The sequence below is a fragment of the Salmo trutta genome, chromosome 14 (assembly GCF_901001165.1).
Source record: "Salmo trutta chromosome 14, fSalTru1.1, whole genome shotgun sequence".
Classification (NCBI taxonomy): domain Eukaryota; kingdom Metazoa; phylum Chordata; class Actinopteri; order Salmoniformes; family Salmonidae; genus Salmo; species Salmo trutta.
The window spans coordinates 7038315-7060548 of NC_042970.1; the positions used below are offsets into that span (position 1 = coordinate 7038315).

Here is a 22234-nt window from a genome sequence, read left to right on the forward strand (position 1 = left end):
AAAACCTGTTTTCACTTCCTCATTATGGGGTATTGTGATGTCATTATGGGGAATTGTGATGTCATTATTAGGGTATTGTGTGTAGATTGATGAGGAAAAACATTAATTTAATCAATTTTAGAATAAGGCTGTAACGTAACAAAATGTGGAAAAGGGAAGGGGTCTGAATACTTGGGGCGGCAGGAAGCCTAGTGGTTAGAGCGTTGGACTAGAACCGAAAGGTTGCTAGATCAAATCCCCGAGCTGACAAGGTAAAAATCTGTCATTCTGCCCCTGAACAAGGCAATTAACCCACTGTTCCCCGGCAGGCCGTCATTGTAAATAAGAATTTGTTCTTAACTGACTTGCATAGTTAAATAACTTTTAACAAAAAATAAAATAAAAAAATACTTTCCGAATGCACTGTATTTCCATCAATTAAAAAGTTAAAAAGCATTATTTAGCATTTACATTTTTTATTTTTCACCTGGACAATTGGCCAGCGGCAATTTTATTTCTCGTCTTGAAAAAAAAATATTGGCCAAAAGATGGCTATTACCGGCTAATTTAAACCCCGCCCTGAACATACTCAGCTTCTACACTGGATGTACAAGGCATTTGACACAATGGTTGATTTGTTTGATGAGTTTTAAGTGCACAAAAAGGCTTATACATTACAACCATTGTTGTTGTCAAATGTGTTATACATATGTAGTACAACCTGAGTATGTAGTGGGGGCCGAGACCACCTGAGAGGAACAAACATCTACAGCGATATAGCGATCAGACAACAGCTTCGCCAGCTTGACAAACGGTATATAACCTAAAACACTTACCTCATGGGATATCAGCTACAGTTACTGTGATAGGACTGCTCTGTTCATGGTGCAGTGGGAATTTAAGTGGTAATGTTGTAATAGCCGAAAGCGAAGAGATGCTATGGATCAACAGAGATAGCTGAAAAAGGGTTATCTCTCTCTCCCTTTCTCCCTCCAGCGTGCTCTCTTTCTCTCTCTCTCTAGCTCTCACTCTCTCTCTCTCTCGCTCCCTTTCTCCCTCTCTCTCTCTCTCTCTCTCTCTCTCTCCCTCCCTTTCTCACTCTAGCGTGCTCTCCCTCTCTTTCTCTAGCTCTCTCTCTCTCTCGCTCTCTCTCCCTTTCTCCCTCTAGCGTGCGCTCTATCTCTCTCTCCCTTTCTCCCTCTAGTGTGCTCTCTCTCTCTCTAAATAAACATAAATATTGGTTGTATTTACAATGGTGATTGTGTTCCACTGGTTGACCTTTTCTTGTGGCAACAGGTCACAAATCTTGCTGCTGTGATGGCACACTGTGGTATTTCACCCAGTAGATATGGGAGTTTATCAAAATTGTAAAATTCTTTGTGGGTCTGTGTAATCTGAGGGAAATGTGTGTCTCTAATATGGTCATACATTTGACAGGAGGTTAAGAAGTGCAGCTCAGTTTCCACTTCATTTTGTGGACAGTGGGCACATATACTTTCTTCTCTTGAGATCCAGGTCTGCCTATGGTGGCCTTTCTCAATAGCAAGGCAATGCTCACTGAGTCTGCACATAGTCAAAGCTTTCCTTTATTTGGGTCAGTCACAGAGGTGAGGTATTCTGCCACGGTGTACCCTCTGTTTAGGGCCAAATAACATTCCAGTTTGCTTTGTTTTTTTTTGTCGTTGATTCTTTCCAATGTGTCAAGTAACTATCTTTTTGTTTTCTCATGATTTGGTTGGGTCTAATTGTGTTGCTGTCCTGGGGCTCTTTGGGGTCTGTTTGTGTTTGTGAACAGAGCTCCAGGACCAGCTTGCTTAGGGGCCTCTTCTCCAGGTTCATCTCTCTGTAGGTGATGGCTTTGTTATGGAAGGTTTGTGAACAGAGCCCCAGGACCAGCTGGCAGAGAGGGGTCTCCCTCCAGGTTCATCTCTCTGTAGGTGATGGCTTTGTTATGGAAGGTTTGGGAATCACTTCCTTTTAGGTGTTTGTAGAATTGAACGTCTCTTTTCTGTATTTTGGTAAGTAGCGGGTATCGGCCTTGTTCTGCTCTGCATTAATTATTTGGTGTTTTACATTGTATACGGGGGATATTTTTGCAGAATTCTGCATGCAGAGTCTCAATTTTGGCTCATTTTAACTTCACACTTGTTGTTTGTGTACATGGATTTTATAATGTCATATGTTTTTCCCCCAACACCACTTTCCATCTATTTGTATAGCAGACCCTCATGCCAAATTGAGTCAAAAGCTTTTTTGAAGTCAACAAAGCATGAGAAGACTTTGCCTTTGTTTTGGTTTGTTTGTTTGTCAAGGGTGTGCAGGGTGAATACGTGGTCTGTCGTACAGTATTTTGGTAAAAAAAACAATTTGACATTTGCTCAGTACATTGTTTTCACTGAGGAAATGTACGAGTCTGCTGTAAATAATAATGCAGAGGATTTTCCCATGACGGCTGTTGACGCATATCCCACAGTAGTTATTGGGGTCGAATTTGTCTCCACTTTTGTGAATTTGGGGTGATCAGACCTTGGTTCAAAGATATTGAGGAAGATGCCAGAGCTGAGGATGATGTTAAAGAGTTTAAGTATAGCCAATTGGAATTTGTGGTCTGTATATTTCATTTAGGATACTCTCTCTCTCTTTGATGGTTTGGAACAGAGAATCAATAAATATGTCCCTAGGACAGGAAGGGCAGGAAGTAAAGTGTTAAAGTGAAACAAGGTGATTGAAAAGATAAAGGCTGAACCTAAAAGAGACAGAGGAAGGTGGCAGTGGGAGTGGGAGTGGCAGTGGGAGTGGCAGTGGGAGTGGCAGTGGGAGTGGCAGTGGGGAGTGGCAGTGGGAGTGGCAGTGGGAGTGGGAGTGTCCCTATTCATTCAACAACAGTCAATATCCTGGACCTGCTCTCTGTCTCTCTCTCTCTCTCTCTCTCTCTCTCTCTCTCTGTGTCTCTCTCCCCTTTCTCTCTCTCTTTCTCTCTCTCCCTCTCTTCTCTCTCTCTTCTCTCTCTCTCTCTTCTCCTCTCTCTGTCTCTCTCTCTCTCCCTCTTCTCTCTCTCTCTCTCTCTCCTCTCTCTCTCTCTCTCTCTCTCTCTCTCTCTCCCTCTTTCTCTCTCTCTGTCTCTCTCCCTCTTTCTCTCTCTCTCTCTCTCTGTCTCTCTCCCTCTTTCTCTCTCTCTCTCTCTCTCTCTCTCTCTCTCTCTCTCTCTCTCTCTGTCTCTCTCGTGTGTGCGTACGTACGTAGGTGCGTGCACACGTGTGTGTGTGTGTGTGTGAGTGCATGACTTCCTGCCTGTCCTTTAGTCTGTGATTAAAAAAACAAGGTTCAGCCACTCACATCAACAGCTCTCTACAGCTCACTCCCTGAGTCCAAGTAGCTCCTCGTTGACTCTCCAAACCAACCGTTACATTTTCCATAAACTAGCATAGGGTTCCCATTTGGTTAGTCACTAGTCTTACTGGCAACATTAATGGCTTTCAACTGCGGGAACAAACTAGTTAGTCGGAGAAAATGGGCCCCAAATACAATATATATTTCTTTATCAGAGTTGAGTTGACATTAAATATAAACGCAGTACATTTTCGGCTGCGTAAGTACTTTCCGAACTATCTGTTTGTTACATTATTTAGTTAAATGACCACATCCTATCCTGAGTCATCGTCGCGCTTCACGTCTAGCTTTCTTTTTAAATTAATATCTCACGTTGTGGATACCACTAAAACAGCATCCAAACGATGGCACACGCTGGTTTTACAACCATCAAACTGGGCTTTTAATCATAAAATGAAAACTAAACCGTTATGTTACTCCATAGTGAGGGAAAGAGGGAGGGAGGGAGGGAGGGAGGGAGGGAGAGAGAGGGAGGGAGGGAGGGAGGGAGGGAGGGAGAGAGAGAGAGAGGGAGGGAGGGAGGGAGGGAGGGAGGGAGGGAGAGAGAGAGGGAGGGAGGGAGAGAGGGTGGGAGAGAGGGAGAGAGGGAGGGAGGGAGGGAGAGAGGGAGGGAGGTAGAGAGGGAGGGAGAGGGAGGGAGGGAGAGAGGGAGAGAGGGAGGGAGGGAGAGAATTCATGAGCCATGATGCAGAGGTAAAGATGAATAAATCAAAGCCTGATCTTCATTAGAGTCTACATTGGTACAGAGAGCTTTGGGTTTATGTTCACAAATTGATTCAGCATGTTGGAAGAGGCGTGCAGGTATGTGTGTCTGTGTTTTCAGCATTCCCTTGATTTCAAATATGCTTACTGGTCCCAGATCTGTTTATGTTTTATAACCAATGGCTGTTGTCATGCCAACATGTTTAAGATCTGGGCCCAGGACCACAGTACATTAGTTAGTAATAGACATACAGATGTAGGGTCTTAATTTGGTCACCCTGTTGCAGGATAACTTTTCTGCGATGCAGGAAATGTAAAATGAGTACTGTATTTGACGATTAAAAAGGCTTCTGAAGTTTGTAATTTCCCCTTTGAAATTTAAGACTTAATTTTCCCTTACGAAAAATGTATCAACCTCTACAAAAATGTACATGAATTATAATCCACGTAATAATTCACATTTCCTGTTGCTGCAGGATTATTTTCCTGCTGTAAAAAACTGGCTCATATTAAGATCCTATATATGTGAACAATCTTCTTTAAATTAGGAAATCTGAATGAAATACACTGTGGATATCACTTTGTTGACCTGTAGTTTGTGTGTGTGTCTCTGTGTGTGTGTGTGTGTGTCTCTGTGTGTGTGCGTGTCTCTGTGTGTGCGTGTGTGTGTGTGTGTGCGTGTCTCTGTGTGTGTGTGTGTGTTAGTGTGTGTGTGTTAGTGTGTGTGTGTGTGTGTGTGTTAGTGTGTGTGTGTGTGTGTGTGTGAACTGCCTGGGTAATCTGAGCCTATACTGCAGAACTGGGGCAGCTCTAGTATGGCAAAACATTTGAGGAACAGACTTTTTTTTTGAAAAAATGGAAAGTCAATGTTTGTCTATGGAGATTGCATGGCGGTGTGCTCGATTTTATACACCCGTCAGTAACGGGTGTGGCTGAAATAATCGAATCCACTATTTTTGAAGGGGTGTCCACATACCTTTTGTATATATATAATAATCATATTTTGCCAGGGGAGTAAAAACACTGTCTAAACTCGCAATAAAAACCAACTTTGTTGGCTGATTACTAACAGTTGCTAATCAATTCCAAGCCCAGAACTCTTAAAAACATAAACAATAATTACATAATAAGGTCATACAACATTGTTATGATCACCAAAAATACCAATAGGCTATAACATGTTGCAGCAGCACCACATGGCTTAAACAATAATATAAACTCTTATTTCAAGTGTAAATCAAACTGTGTTTCGCTGTCCACAGACTCACAGTGCTGAAGTTGCGTGGTCCGCACACCTCTCCCTGGAAGCGGCAGTAAAGCAGCATCTCCTCCATCTGGTGACCGAGGCGGTCCAGGAGCTGCAGCATGGACGGCTGAGACTCCAAGGGAGGCGGCAGAAAGTGGTTGAAGTCCAGGATCCGAGAGAGCGGTGACCACGGCGGCTCGTTGCTGCTGATGATGCTGTCATGGTCGTTCCCGGGTGTGAGCATGTCCCTGGCGCCGGGGGACACTTGCCAGTTCCTCCCTAGAAGTCCTAACCATCTTCCCGCGCTGAATATGTCCGGTTTCTTCATGCGACGCGGTATGAGGAGGTTCTGGTTGCAAATGGTCACCGCGGGGAAAACGAGACGTTTGGCGTAAACCATATGCGCCTTGGTGTGCACTGGCGAAGAGAGGAGGTACCGGACCCGGTTTGAGGACCAGGTGAATAAGAGAGCGACAGCTGTGAGGAAAGCCAGGAGCCAGGCGAGCCTGCGGGGGTAAGAGCCGCTCAGAAATACATGTCTCAGTCCATGGAAGGTAGTGTGTTTCAAGAACAGCTTCCCTGCTTCCGTGAGAGAGTCCGGCGTTCTGCTGGCTTTCGCTACTGAATCGCACTGACACATATTTGGAGATATAGGTAGTGCTCAGATCAAGACTGACCCGACAACCGCAGCTGGCATCAGTCCCGGTCCTGCATTCAGAATGGAGTCAAAGCGCCAATCCAGATGACTCTGTCTGTCTATCAATTAGTTGTTGTTGGGAGAGCGATCCAGGGCACATCTATGTGCCCGTCAGAGTCCGTCAGAGCGTGCGCTCTCCTCTCCCTCACGCACTGAGTATTCCTCTCTGTCTCTCTCTCTCTGGTTGTAGGAGGTTGCCTGTGAGGGGGGTGCTCTGTCTTCTGTCACAATACAGGCAGAGAGAACGCTCCCTATTCATGGGGTAGGTTAGGAAAGGTAGTCAAGTTGTTCAAGATGATTTAGAGTCTCGTACCCATCTAGCTGCACAGAACAGTGTCGCTGCCGTTTTATCAACTCATTCTATATCCGGAGAAACAAAACGGTCATAAAAAATATGAAAACATTGCACTGCGTGCCAAGGACACACAGTAGCCTAAACTATTTTTATGCCCGTTTGTTTTTTCCGTAATCCAACGAAAAATAAAAATACATAATCAGCTAACCAAAGCAAATCAGACTCAATGAATGGCCTCTCTGTCCCTAACGCAATGTGTTGCTTCTTTTACTTGGTTACATTTCCTTGTTTTACATCACCATCACCAAATGTCTCTCTGTCTCTCTCTCTCTCTGGTGCATCTCTCTCTCTCTCTCTCTCTCTCAGTCTATGGTGCATCTCTCTCTCTCTCTCTCTCTCTCTCTCTCTCTCTGGTGCATCTCTCTCTCTCTCTCTGGTGCATCTCTCTCTCTCTCACTCTCTCTCTCTCAGTCTATGGTGCATCTCTCTCTCTCTCTCTCTCTCTCGCTCTCTCTCTCTCAGGTGCATCTCTCTCTCTCCCTCTCTCTCTCTCTCTCTCTCTCTGGTGCATCTCTCTCTCTCTCTCTCGCTCTCTCTCAGGTGCATCTCTCTCTCTCTCTCTCTCTCTCTCTCTCTCTCACTCTCTGGTGCATCTCCCTCTCTCTCTCTCTCTCTCTCTCTCTCTCTGGTGCATCTCTCTCTCAGTCTCTCTCTCTCTCGGCAGTGGTGATTAGTCTACAATACAGTGGTGTTTAGTCTACAATACAGTGGTGATTACTATACAATACAGTGGTGATTAGTCTACAATACAGTGGTGATTACTATACAATACAGTGGTGATTACTATAAAATACAGTGGTGATTACTATACAATACAGTGGTGATTACTATACAATACAGTGGTCATTACTATACAATACAGTGGTGATTACTATACAATACAGTGGTGATTAGTCTACAGTACAGTGGTCATTACTATACAATACAGTGGTGATTAGTCTACAGTACAGTGGTGATTACTATACAATACAGTGGTGATTAGTCTACAGTACAGTGGTGATTACTATACAATACAGTGGTGATTACTATACAATACAGTGGTGATTAGTCTACAGTACAGTGGTGATTACTATACAATACAGTGGTGATTACTATACAATACAGTGGTGATTACTATACAATACAGTGGTGATTACTATACAATACAGTGGTGATTACTATACAATACAGTGGTGATTAGTCTACAGTACAGTGGTCATTACTATACAATACAGTGGTGATTAGTCTACAGTACAGTGGTGATTACTATACAATACAGTGGTGATTAGTCTACAGTACAGTGGTGATTACTATACAATACAGTGGTGATTACTATACAATACAGAGGTGATTAGTCTACAGTACAGTGGTGATTACTATACAATACAGTGGTGATTACTATACAATACAGTGGTGATTACTATACAATACAGTGGTGATTACTATACAATACAGTGGTGATTAGTCTACAGTACAGTGGTCATTACTATACAATACAGTAGTGATTAGTCTACAGTACAGTGGTGATTACTATACAATACAGTGGTGATTAGTCTACAGTACAGTGGTGATTACTATACAATACAGTGGTGATTACTATACAATACAGTGGTGATTAGTCTACAGTACAGTGGTGATTACTATACAATACAGTGGTGATTACTATACAATACAGTGGTGATTAGTCTACAGTACAGTGGTGATTACTATACAATACAGTGGTGATTACTATACAATACAGTGGTGATTACTATACAATACAGTGGTGATTAGTCTACAGTACAGTGGTGATTACTATACAATACAGTGGTGATTACTATACAGTACAGTGGTCATTACTATACAATACAGTGGTGATTACTATACAATACAGTGGTGATTACTATACAATACAGTGGTGATTAGTCTACAGTACAGTGGTCATTACTATACAATACAGTGGTGATTAGTCTACATTACAGTGGTGATTACTATACAATACAGTGGTGATTAGTCTACAGTACAGTGGTGATTACTATACAATACAGTGGTGATGACTATACAATACAGTGGTGATTAGTCTACAGTACAGTGGTGATTACTATACAATACAGTGGTGATTACTATACAATACAGTGGTGATTAGTCTACAGTACAGTGGTGATTAGTCTACAGTACAGTGGTGATTACTATACAATACAGTGGTGATTACTATACAATACAGTGGTGATTAGTCTACAGTACAGTGGTGATTACTATACAATACAGTGGTGATTACTATACAATACAGTGGTGATTACTATACAATACAGTGGTGATTAGTCTACAGTACAGTGGTGATTACTATACAATACAGTGGTGATTACTATACAATACAGTGGTGATTACTATACAGTACAGTGGTCATTACCCATCCCTCTTAACCTTCATCCTTCCATTCCCCCTCCATCCCCCTCCATCCCCACCCATTCCCCCTCCATCCCCCATTCCCCCTCCATCCCCACCCATTCCCCCTCCATCCCCCATTCCCCCTCCATCCCCACCCATTCCCCCTCCATCCCCCATTCCCCCTCCATCCCCACCCATTCCCCCTTCCTCCCCCATTAACTTCACATCGCTGGACTCAGGGTGATACACATATCAGGTAGCCTAGTGGTTAGAGCGGCAGGTAGCCTAGTGGTTAGAGAGGCAGGTAGTCTAGTGGTTAGAGAGGCAGGTAGACTAGTGGTTAGAGAGGCAGGTAGCCTAGTGGTTAGAGCGGCAGGTGGCCTAGTGGTTAGAGCGGCAGGTAGCCTAGTGGTTAGAGAGGCAGGTAGCCTAGTGGTTAGAGCGGCAGGTAGCCTAGTGGTTAGAGAGGCAGGTAGCCTAGTGGTTAGAGAGGCAGGTAGCCTAGTGGTTAGAGCGGCAGGTAGCCTAGTGGTTAGAGAGGCAGGTGGCCTAGTGGTTAGAGCGGCAGGTGGCCTAGTGGTTAGAGCGGCAGGTAGACTAGTGGTTAGAGCGGCAGGTAGCCTAGTGGTTAGAGAGGCAGGTGGCCTAGTGGTTAGAGCGGCAGGTGGCCTAGTGGTTAGAGCGGCAGGTGGCCTAGTGGTTAGAGAGGCAGGTAGCCTAGTGGTTAGAGCGACAGGTGGCCTAGTGGTTAGAGCGGCAGGTGGCCTAGTGGTTAGAGCGGCAGGTGGCCTAGTGGTTAGAGCGGCAGGTGGCCTAGTGGTTAGAGAGGCAGGTAGCCTAGTGGTTAGAGCGGCAGGTAGCCTAGTGGTTAGAGAGGCAGGTAGCCTAGTGGTTAGAGAGGCAGGTAGCCTAGTGATTAGAGAGGCAGGTAGCCTAGTGGTTAGAGAGGCAGGTAGCCTAGTGGTTAGAGAGGCAGGTAGCCTAGTGGTTAGAGCGGCAGGTAGTCTAGTGGTTAGAGCGGCAGGTAGCCTAGTGGTTAGAGCGGCAGGTAGCCTAGTGGTTAGAGCGGCAGGTAGCCTAGTGGTTAGAGCGGCAGGAAGCCTAGTGGTTAGAGCGGCAGGTAGCCTAGTGGTTAGAGCGGCAGGTAGCCTAGTGGTTAGAGAGGCAGGTAGCCTAGTGGTTAGAGAGGCAGGTAGCCTAGTGGTTAGAGAGGCAGGTAGCCTAGTGGTTAGAGCGGCAGGTAGCCTAGTGGTTAGAGAGGCAGGTAGCCTAGTGGTTAGAGCGGCAGGTAGCCTAGTGGTTAGAGAGGCAGGTAGTCTAGTGGTTAGAGAGGCAGGTAGCCTAGTGGTTAGAGAGGCAGGTAGCCTAGTGGTTAGAGAGGCAGGTAGCCTAGTGGTTAGAGAGGCAGGTAGACTAGTGGTTTGAGAGGCAGGTAGACTAGTGGTTAGAGCGGCAGGTAGTCTAGTGGTTAGAGCGGCAGGTAGCCTAGTGGTTAGAGCGGCAGGTAGCCTAGTGGTTAGAGCGGCAGGTAGTCTAGTGGTTAGAGCGGCAGGAAGCCTAGTGGTTAGAGCGGCAGGTAGCCTAGTGGTTAGAGCGGCAGGTAGCCTAGTGGTTAGAGAGGCAGGTAGCCTAGTGGTTAGAGAGGCAGGTAGCCTAGTGGTTAGAGAGGCAGGTAGCCTAGTGGTTAGAGCGGCAGGTAGCCTAGTGGTTAGAGAGGCAGGTAGCCTAGTGGTTAGAGCGGCAGGTAGCCTAGTGGTTAGAGAGGCAGGTAGTCTAGTGGTTAGAGAGGCAGGTAGCCTAGTGGTTAGAGAGGCAGGTAGCCTAGTGGTTAGAGAGGCAGGTAGCCTAGTGGTTAGAGAGGCAGGTAGCCTAGTGGTTAGAGCGGCAGGTAGCCTAGTGGTTAGAGAGGCAGGTAGTCTAGTGGTTAGAGCGGCAGGTAGCCTAGTGGTTAGAGAGGCAGGTAGCCTAGTGGTTAGAGCGGCAGGTAGCCTAGTGGTTAGAGAGGCAGGTAGCCTAGTGGTTAGAGAGGCAGGTAGCCTAGTGGTTAGAGCGGCAGGTAGCCTAGTGGTTAGAGAGGCAGGTGGCCTAGTGGTTAGAGCGGCAGGTGGCCTAGTGGTTAGAGAGGCAGGTAGACTAGTGGTTAGAGCGGCAGGTAGTCTAGTGGTTAGAGAGGCAGGTGGCCTAGTGGTTAGAGCGGCAGGTGGCCTAGTGGTTAGAGCGGCAGGTGGCCTAGTGGTTAGAGCGGCAGGTGGCCTAGTGGTTAGAGCGGCAGGTGGCCTAGTGGTTAGAGCGGCAGGTGGCCTAGTGGTTAGAGCGGCAGGTGGCCTAGTGGTTAGAGCGGCAGGTGGCCTAGTGGTTAGAGCGGCAGGTGGCCTAGTGGTTAGAGAGGCAGGTAGCCTAGTGGTTAGAGCGGCAGGTAGCCTAGTGGTTAGAGAGGCAGGTAGCCTAGTGGTTAGAGAGGCAGGGAGCCTAGTGATTAGAGAGGCAGGTAGCCTAGTGGTTAGAGAGGCAGGTAGCCTAGTGGTTAGAGAGGCAGGTAGCCTAGTGGTTAGAGAGGCAGGTAGCCTAGTGGTTAGAGAGGCAGGTAGTCTAGTGGTTAGAGAGGCAGGTAGACTAGTGGTTAGAGAGGCAGGTAGACTAGTGGTTAGAGCGGCAGGTAGTCTAGTGGTTAGAGCGGCAGGTAGCCTAGTGGTTAGAGCGGCAGGTAGTCTAGTGGTTAGAGCGGCAGGTAGCCTAGTGGTTAGAGCGGCAGGTAGCCTAGTGGTTAGAGCGGCAGGTAGCCTAGTGGTTAGAGAGGCAGGTAGCCTAGTGGTTAGAGAGGCACGTAGCCTAGTGGTTAGAGAGGCAGGTAGCCTAGTGGTTAGAGCGGCAGGTAGCCTAGTGGTTAGAGAGGCAGGTAGCCTAGTGGTTAGAGCGGCAGGTAGCCTAGTGGTTAGAGAGGCAGGTAGTCTAGTGGTTAGAGAGGCAGGTAGCCTAGTGGTTAGAGAGGCAGGTAGCCTAGTGGTTAGAGAGGCAGGTAGCCTAGTGGTTAGAGAGGCAGGTAGCCTAGTGGTTAGAGCGGCAGGTAGTCTAGTGGTTAGAGAGGCAGGTAGCCTAGTGGTTAGAGCGGCAGGTAGCCTATTGGTTAGAGAGGCAGGTAGCCTAGTGGTTAGAGAGGCAGGTAGCCTAGTGGTTAGAGAGGCAGGTAGTCTAGTGGTTAGAGAGGCAGGTAGCCTAGTGGTTAGAGAGGCAGGTAGCCTAGTGGTTAGAGAGGCAGGTAGCCTAGTGGTTAGAGAGGCCGGTAGTCTAGTGGTTAGAGGAGGCAGGTAGCCTAGTGGTTAGAGAGGCAGGTAGCCTAGTGGTTAGAGAGGCAGGTAGCCTAGTGGTTAGAGAGGCAGGGCAGCCTAGTGGTTAGAGAGGCAGGTAGCCTAGTGGTTAGAGAGGCAGGTAGCCTAGTGGTTAGAGAGGCAGGTAGCCTAGTGGTTAGAGAGGCAGGGCAGCCTAGTGGTTAGAGAGGCAGGTAGCCTAGTGGTTAGAGAGGCAGGTAGCCTAGTGGTTAGAGCGGCAGGTAGTCTAGTGGTTAGAGCGGCAGGTAGCCTATTGGTTAGAGAGGCAGGTAGCCTAGTGGTTAGAGAGGCAGGTAGCCTAGTGGTTAGAGAGGCAGGTAGTCTAGTGGTTAGAGAGGCAGGTAGCCTAGTGGTTAGAGAGGCAGGTAGCCTAGTGGTTAGAGAGGCAGGTAGCCTAGTGGTTAGAGAGGCCGGTAGTCTAGTGGTTAGAGGAGGCAGGTAGCCTAGTGGTTAGAGAGGCAGGTAGCCTAGTGGTTAGAGAGGCAGGTAGCCTAGTGGTTAGAGAGGCAGGGCAGCCTAGTGGTTAGAGAGGCAGGTAGCCTAGTGGTTAGAGGAGGCAGGTAGCCTAGTGGTTAGAGAGGCAGGTAGCCTAGTGGTTAGAGCGGCAGGTAGTCTAGTGGTTAGAGAGGCAGGTAGCCTAGTGGTTAGAGCGGCAGGTAGTCTAGTGGTTAGAGAGGCAGGTAGCCTAGTGGTTAGAGAGGCAGGTAGCCTAGTGGTTAGAGAGGCAGGTAGCCTAGTGGTTAACTGAAAGGTTGCTAGATCGAATCCCTGAGCTGACAAAGTATAAATCTGTCGTTCTGCCCCTAAACAAGGCAGTTAACCCACTGTCATTGTAAATAAGAATTTGTTCTTAACTGACTTGCTTAGTTAAATAAAGGTTAAAAAATAAAAATGCACATTTCAAAAGGTTTCATCTATTCCTTATTTACCACAAGTCTTTTCCTCTATCTAGCTAACTCTAACTTTTATAAAAATGAAAAATGAACCGCGCATCATTGTCTGTTGCTAAGTGGTTATTGGCAGGAATCTTTAATTCCATCACAGTGAATGAACGTAAAATAAACACTGGCCATGACCTCTCAGGAACAGGAACAGGAACTACTGGTACAGAACAATGTAGGTGTTGTTCCTGTTTCTAAATATATGAGTGGGCTGAAAGACTTGGGAAACGTGTGGTATCCAAACTGTTTCTTGATGATTTTAACGTGATGTGTACAGGTACAGATCCACAGGAGGAACATCCACCAGTACTTTACTGTTACTACACTCCCCTGTTAGGTCAAGTGTTGGGGCCACTGAGTCCGACTGATTGAGTTTTGTTTTGTTTTTGTTACACCCATCTCATCTGTCTGATAAGAAAGTGGTTTGACGATAGCAGGTACTTTTATTACCTGTTTTTTTTTTTTTTTAAATGTACTTTCCTTTTTTTATTGTTTCTTTTATCTTTTCTTTTAAAAATCACTTTTACGAGGGAGAGCCGAGATCCCATAGCGCAAATCCACAACATTTTATCTCTCTATCAGACATCAAATTCACCAAAGTGGTCTTCCTTTTAATGGACTTAAGAGTCCTTCAGCTTCCTCCGGTGTCACTAAAGGTTTATGTGATCCGAGACTTGCTTTGCACAGTCTGACGTGCACATCACCAGACCTGGGTTCAAATAGTATTTGAAATCATTTCAAATATTTCATCTGGGCTTGATTGAGCTTGACTGGCTTAATGGAACCAATAGAATAGTTGCAAAAGTGCAAACCCCGACCATCTGGCAGTTTAGGCAGCCTAAAGCAAACGCTCAAAGTATTTGACGAATTTCAAGTTGTATTTGAATCCAGGTCTGGCCATCATAGAGACATTCAGCTGACATTTGTGCTCTGGGACATTGGCTGGTAACGGTGAGGAAGATGTTTCATGCTTGGATGAATATTCATTGTGAAGTGTTTAAAATCAAGATGGATGTCAGTTGGGCTTAAACTAAACAGGTCATGTATTTCTGACTGTGTGTGTGTCGGGGTGTGTGTGTGTGTGTGTGTGTGTGTGTGTGTGTGTGTGTGTGTGTGTGTGTGTACAAAGTCTGTGACCCTTACAAAGTCTTCTGGCAGGCATCGCTGGAGAATGTGAGGCATTCTCAGACTAAAGCTTTAATATTTGCCATGCCCTGTGCAATTTGCTGGCAACTGTATGTGTTTATGTGTGTGTGTGTTTATGTGTGTGTGTTTATGTGTGTGTAAACATGTGAGTGTATACTTCATTCACTAATGTCAATCTCTCTTCTCTGTTTGCTATAGCACGTCAACGCTCATTTAAAGAAGGTCTGTGTTTTTTTCTGTGGATTACACACTTCAAAATGACAAGCAATAGTCATCTGGACTGAAGGAGCGTTTTTGCATTGAACGTAAAAATTAAAACATTATATTTTCAAGATTTGTAACCCACAAATTGGTATCTGCTTGGTTTAATGAAGCAATGACTCATGTACAATATTGTGTATCATCTAAGGGACATCTAGAGTCCCAAATGGCAGCATATTCCCTGTCTAGTGCACTACTTTTGTCCATAGCCCTATGGCTCTGCTTAAACGTAGTGCACTAAATAGGGATTAGGGTTGCCATTTTGGGACATGTTCCTGGAGTCAGATAGCTAATAAAATAAAGAACATAATGGGTATTTCATTTTTTTTTTACAGGATTTAATTTCCCTCGTATATATTCAAACCTCCGTGTCTCTCCTCTCATAACCCTCTCATCATTCCCTCAGCTCAACAGCACCAGACACATCTGAGAAATACACAGTGGGTCTGTGTTTTTGTGCTCTGTGCTTCAAAAAAAATAAATAATAATATCTAGTAGCCAGAAGGATAATGATGCACGTGACAACAGAGAGACATGATCCCAGTCACCAGATAAACATCGGCTGCGTCCCAAATGGAACATAGAGCTCTGATCAAATAGAGAATAGGGGGCCATTTGGGACGAGAGCACAATGTTCTCTAACTCCCATTACCGTACTGTCGTTAGCTGATGAATCTATTAGGAAGGAGACACACACACACACACACACGCACACACACACACACACACACGCACGCACGCACGCAGACAGACAGACAGACAGACAGACAGACAGACAGACAGACAGACAGACAGACAGACAGACAGACAGACAGACACAGACACAGACACAGACACACACACACACACACACACACACAGACAGACAGACAGACAAAGACACAAACACACGCACAGACAGACAGACAGACACACACACACACATGCACAGACAGACAGACAGACAGACAGACAGACAGACAGACAGACAGACAGACAGACAGACAGACAGACAGACACACAGACAGACAGACACACAGACACACAGACACAGAGTTAATGATTGCTGTTTAGCAGTCTGATGGCCTTGAGATAGAAGCTGTTTTTCAGTCTCTCGGTCCCAGCTTTGATGCACCTGTATTGACCTCGCCTTCTGGATGGTAGCGGTGGTGGTTGTTGTCCTTGATGATATTTTTGGCCTTCCCGTGACATTTGGTGCTGTAGGTGTCCTGGAGGGCAGGTAGTTTGCCCCCTGGTGATGCGTTGTGCAGAACGCACCACCCTCTGGAGAGCCTTGAGGTTGAGGGCGGTGCAGTTGCCGTACCAGGCGGTGATACAGCCCGACAGGATGCTCTCGATTGTGCATCTGTAAATATTGGTAAGGGTTTTGGGTGACAAGCCAAATTTCTTTAGCCTCCTGAGCTTGAAAAGGCACTAATGCACCCTCTTCACCAAACTGTCTGTGTGGGTGGACCATTTGAGTTTGTCTGTGATGTGTACCCCGAAGAACTTAAAACATTCCACCTCCTCCCTTTGATGTGGATAGGGTGGTGCTCCCTCTGCTGTTTCCTGAAGTCCACGATCATCTCCTTTGTTTTGTTGACGTTGAGTGAGAGGTTGTTTTCCTGACACCACATTCCGAGTGCCCTCACCTCCTCCGTGTAGGCCGTCTCATCGTTGTTGGTAATCAAGCTCACTACTGTTGTGTCGTCTGCAAACTTTATGATTGAGTTGGAGGTGTGCATGGCCACGCAGTCTTGGGTGCGACAGGGAGTACAGGAGGGGCTGAGCACTCACCCTTGTGGGGCCCCAGTGTTGAGGGTCAGCGAAGTGGAGATGTTGTTTCCTACCTTCACCACCTGGGGGCAGCCCGTCAGATAGTCCATGACCCAATTGCACAGGGCGGGGTTGAGACCTTGATGATGAGCATGGAGGGTACTATGGTATTGAATGCTGAGCTGTAGTCAATGAACAGTATCTTACATAGGTATTTCTTTTGTCCAGATGGGATAGGGAAGTGTGATGGCAATTGCATCGTCTGTCGACTTGTTGGGGCGGTATGCAAACTGAAGTGGGTCTAGGGTGGCCGGTAAGGTGGAGGTGATATGATCCTTGACTTGTCTCTCAAAGCACTTCATGATTGAATATGTCTGTAAACACACCAGCCAGCTGGCCTGCTCCTGCTCTGAGGACCCGGCTTGGGATGCCGTCTGGGCCAGCAGCCTTGCGAGGGTTAACACATTTAAATGTTTTACTCACGTCGGCCACGGAGAAGGGGGGGTAGTACTTGTTATCGGGCAGCGACGGTGGCACTGTATTTTCCTCAAAGCGGGCAAAGAGGTTGTTTAATTTGTCTGGAAGCATGACGTCGGTGTCTGTGACGTGGCTGGTCCGTGATTTTCCTGTAGATCCTGCCACGTACGTCTCCAACATCTCCAATGCACTTCTTTATAAACTTACTCACTGAGTCAGCGTATAGATCAATATTATTCTCTGAGGCTGACCGGAACATATCCCAGTCCGTGTGATCAAAACAATCTTGAAGCGTGGATTCCAATTGGTCAGACCAGTGTCGAATGGTTCTAGTCACTGGTACATCCTGTTTGAGTTTCTGCCTATAAGACGGTAGGAGCAAGATGGGGTCGTGGTCGGATTTGCCAAAGGGTGGGGGAGGGCTTTGCATGCAGTGATCGAGTGTATTACCCCCGCATGTACTGCAATCAATATGCTGATAGAATTTAGGTAGCCTTGTTCTCAAATTTGCTTTGTTAAAATCCCCAGCTACAATAAATGCAGCCTCAGGATATATGGCTTCCAGTTGAGTCCAGTGAAGTTCCTTGAGGGCCGTCGTGGTGTCTGCTTGATGAGGAATGTACACGGCTGTGACGATAACTGACGAGAATTCTCTTGGGATGTAATATGGCCGGCATTTGATTGTAAGGAATTCTAGGTTGGGTGAGCAGAAGGACTTGAGTTCCTGTATGTTGTTATGATTACACCATGAGTCGTTAATCATGAAGTATACACCCCCGTCCTTCCTCTTCCCAGAAAGGTGTTTATCTCTGTCGGTGCAATGCATGGAGAAGCCCGGTGGCTGAACCGATTCCAACAACATATCCCGAGAGAGCCATGTTTCCGTGAAACAGAGAATTTTACAATCTCAGATGTCTCTCTGGAAGGCAACCCTTGCTCAAATTCCGTCTACCTTGTTGTCAAGAGACTGGATATCGGTGAGTAGTATACTCGGGAGTGGTGGGCGATGTGCACGTCTACGGAGTCTGACCGGGAGGCCGCCTCTGTCTGCCCCTTCTGCAGCGCCGTTGTTTTCGGCTTCTGGGATTAGATCCCATTGTCCTGGGTGGTGGTCCAAGCAGAGGATCCGCTTCGGGAAAGTCGTATTCCTGGTCGTAATGTTGGTGAGTCGATGTCGTTCTTATATCCAATAGTTCTTCCCGGCTGTATGTAATAAGACTTAAGATTTCCTGAGTAACAACGTAAGAAATAATACATAAAAAATAAATACTGCATAGTTTCCTAAGAACTCAAAGAGAGGCGATCATCTCTGTCAGCGCCACACACACACACACACACACACACACACACACACACACACACACACACACACACACACACACACACACACACACACACACACACACACACACACACACACACACACACACACACACACAGAGCACAGAGCACAGAGCAAAGATGTTGGATGATTGCATCAATTCATATGCCTGAAAAACATGTAGGCCTATGCTTTGTGGAAACTAATAGATTGACAGCTGGAATCTGGAAATAACTACAAGGCAACTATGAAAAAAATAAGAAAAACAACGTAGGCCCAAGCATTGCAGCCAGGCAAACAAACCTCAAACTGGAGACAGGCAAACAAACCTCACACTGGAGACAGGCAAACAAACCTCAAACTGGAGACAGGCAAACAAACCTCAAACTGGAGACAGGCAAACAAACCTCAAACTGGAGACAGGCAAACAAACCTCAAACTGGAGACAGGCAAACAAACCTCACACTGGAGACAGGCAAACAAATCTCAAACTGGAGCCAGGCAAACAAACCTCAAACTGGAGACAGGCAAACAAACCTCACATTGGAGACAGGAAAACAAACCTCACATTGGAGACAGGAAAACAAACCTCACATTGCAGCCAGGCCAACAAACCTCATATTGGAGGCAGGAAAACAAACCTCACATTGGAGGCCGGAAAACAAACCTCACATTGAAGACAGGCACACAAACCTCTCATTGCAGCCAGGCCAACAAACCTCATATTGGATACAGTCCAACAAACCTCACATTGAAGACAGGCTAACAAACCTCACATTGAAGACAAGCCAACAAACCTCACATTGAAGACAGGCCAACAAACCTCACATTGGTTCAATGAAAGTGTACAAAGAAAGAAAGAAAACATTATTTTACAATAACAAATATATATTGTAACTTAAAGAAGAAGAAAAAAAACACAAACAAACTGAACAAAGCAAAGTAATGTATACAAGCTGCTTGGTTGAAGGCCTAATGATTCCCCCATGTAGAACAGAAGAACCTTGTGGTCTTCATAAAAGGAGACCTCTTCAATTTTTGGAAGGAACATGTCGTAAATTTATTGTAATCAAAAGGAGAGACTTTTAGATTTCTTCAAAACAATCAAAACATATTATTTAATTAGTGCAGTAATGGAGCTGGTTGGTAATCACTCCTGGAGGTGATTACTGAGAACTCAACCAGCTGGTTGGTAATCATTCCTGGAGGTGATCACTGAGAACTCAACCAGCTGGTTGGTAATCACCCCTGGAGGTGATCACTGAGAACTCAACCAGCTGGTTGGTAATCACCCCTGGAGGTGATCACTGAGAACTCAATCAGCTGGTCGGTAATCACCCCTGGAGGTGATCACTGAGAACTCAATCAGCTGGTCGGTAATCACCCCTGGAGGTGATCACTGAGAACTCAACCAGCTGGTCGGTAATCACCCCTGGAGGTGATCACTGAGAACTCAATCAGCTGGTCAGTAATCACCCCTGGAAGTGATCACTGAGAACTCAATCAGCTGGTCGGTAATCACCCCTGGAGGTGATCACTGAGAACTCAATCAGCTGGTCGGTAATCACCCCTGGAGGTGATCACTGAGAACTCAACCAGCTGGTCGGTAATCACCCCTGGAGGTGATCACTGAGAACTCAACGAGCTGGTTTGACCCACAGCATTTTATAGCACGCCATAATTTGGGCTTAATAAAAAAAAAAACTATTACGCATTCCTGCGTCTGTCTCCCGAATCAATCATACCAACGTGACAATCAGTGAATAGAAAAATGTATGGTACTGGAAGAAGTAAAAGGACACACCCACATTGGAGTCTATAAATGTTCCAATCTATCAGGGAATGTGTTGAACAATGTATGAAGTGGGAGAAGGGCACGCATTCCCACAGACCTAGGCTATACCATGAAGAGAAGAGAGGTGGACAACAGCAGAGTAACTCTGCTAAGTGCTATTCTTAAGTGCTACTTCTTTATCGTACAGTTGCTAAGAGGAAGGCCATTTACCAGCACACAGTGCATTGCCTAGTCAGGTTAAAATACCATACTTTGACAAGGCTATAAGTGCAGTACAATCAGTAAAATTGACGGCGCCACTTCCTATACAGCGAGTAAAATGTGATGTGGCATACAGGCTAATCAAACACATCCCTGGCCACAGAGTTGGAATGAAATCTAATCAAAATCAAATGTTATTCGTCACATGCTTCGTAAACAACAGGTGTAAACTAGCACCACTAATTACAGGTGTAAACTAGCACCACTAATTACAGGTGTAAACTAACACCACTAATTAGAGGTGTAAACTAACACCACTAATTACAGGTGTAAACTAGCACCACTAATTACAGGTGTAAACTAACACCACTAATTACAGGTGTAAACTAACACCACTAATTACAGGTGTAAACTAACACCACTAATTAGAGGTGTAAACTAACACCACTAATTACAGGTGTAAACTAGCACCACTAATTACAGGTGTAAACTAACACCACTAATTACAGGTGTAAACTAACACCACTAATTACAGGTGTAAACTAACACCACTAATTACAGGTGTAAACTAACACCACTAATTACAGGTGTAAACTAACACCACTAATTACAGGTGTAAACTAGCACTAGTGACTGACTGTCTGCCATATAGAAGTGACTTCTCTGTAGGTTATCTGAGAACAGGTTACAGGAAGTGAGGAGAACTTCTGAGTGACTGAATGTCTGCAATATAGAAGTGACTTCTCTGTAGGTTATGAGAACAGGTTACTAGTACAGATCTCTGGGAGTGAGAGGGTCATGTTGACTGGTTCAATTTGGGGCTGACACTTCTCTCTCTCTCTCTGTGTCCTCTCGCTCTCTCTACATTCTCTCTCTCGCTCTCTCTCTTCATTCTCTCTCTCTCTGTCTCTCTCTCTCTCTACATTCTCTCTACATTCTCTCTCTCTCGCTCTATCTCTTCATTCTCTCTCTCTGTCTCTTTCTCTCCCTCTCTCTGTCTCTCTCTCTCTCAACATTCTCTCTCTCTTTCGCTCTCTCTCTTCATTTTCTCTCTCTCTCTCTCTCTGTCTCTCTCTCTCTGTCTCTCTCTCTCTCTCTCAGTCTCTCTCTCTCTCTCTCTCTCTACATTCTCTCTCTCTCTCTCTCTGTCTCTCTCTCTCTCTCTCTCGCTCTCTACATTCTCTCTGTCAGTACACCTCTCTCTCTCTCTCAATTCAATTCAATTCAATTCGCTTTATTGGCATGACGTAACAATGTACATATTGCCAAAGCTTACTTTGGATATTTACAATATAAAAAATAAATAAAAATGAGAATCAAAAATTGTCAACGGGACAACAGTAACAACAATAACCAACGGTCAATATAACCATACATTCAACAATAACAATAATCATACAGTTGAGGACATGTGCAGGTTTATTGGTCTGTCAGACACTGTCCCTCAACTTATGGCAGGCAGCAATGTAGTGCGCTGCCAACCCACAGCTCTCTGCGTCCTCCCCCAACAGGATGGGTAGCCTATCCTCATCAGAGAGGTCTTTAAAACCTTGAATAAGGATTTCAAATTTGGGGAAATGACACTCTCTAATTGTTTTATATTTTGGACATTTTGTCAGGAAATGCAGCTCCGTCTCAGGTTCTGCTGTTGTGCAGTGGTTGCACAGCCTTTCCTCTACAGGGAGCCAGGTTTTCCTGTGTCTACCCTTCTCAATGGCAAGGCTGTGCTCACTGAGCCTGTACTTTGTCAAGGTTTTTCTAAGGTTTTGATCAGTAACCATGGTCAAATATTTAGCCATAGTGTACTGTCGATTTAGGGCCAGATAGCACTGCATTTTGCTTTGTGTTTGTGCTTGTGTTTCCCAATAAGCAATGTAGTTTTGTTTTGACTGTGTTGTAATTTGGTTTATTCTGATTGATTGGATGTTCTGGTCCTGAGGCTTCAGTGTGTTAGTAGAACAGGTTTGTGAACTCAGCCCCAGGACCAGCTGGATGAGGGGACTCTTTTCTTCGCTCAGCTCTTGGCATTGCAGGGCTTGGTAATGATATGAGAGGGGGTCACTGTATTTTAGATGTTTCCAAAACTTAATTGCTCTTTTTTGAGTTTTTATTATTAGTGGATATTGGCCTAATTCTGCCCTGCATGCATTGTTTGTAGTTTTCCTCTGGACACGTAGGAGAATCTTACAGAACTCTGCATGTAGGGTTTCAATGGGGTGTTTGTCCCATTTGATGAAATCTTGTTTTGCAAGTGGACCCCACACCTCGCTGCCATAAAGTGCAATTGGTTCAATGA

General features: G+C 45.6%; 1 protein-coding gene across 2 annotated transcripts in view; it reads right to left on the bottom strand.

The window, feature by feature from the left end:
* The window catches only part of LOC115207302 (acid-sensing ion channel 1-like), a 343093-nt gene that overhangs the window by 70808 nt on the left and 250051 nt on the right, over positions 1-22234 (bottom strand). The window contains exon 1 of one of the 2 annotated variants that reach the window (XM_029774286.1): positions 5340-6087. The exons of the other annotated variant lie outside the window; for it this stretch is intronic. Coding sequence (XP_029630146.1) covers positions 5340-5957 — 618 coding nt within the window. The 5' untranslated portion in view covers positions 5958-6087. Of the gene's footprint in view, positions 1-5339; positions 6088-22234 lie in introns of those variants that run through there. 2 annotated transcript variants of the gene reach the window in all.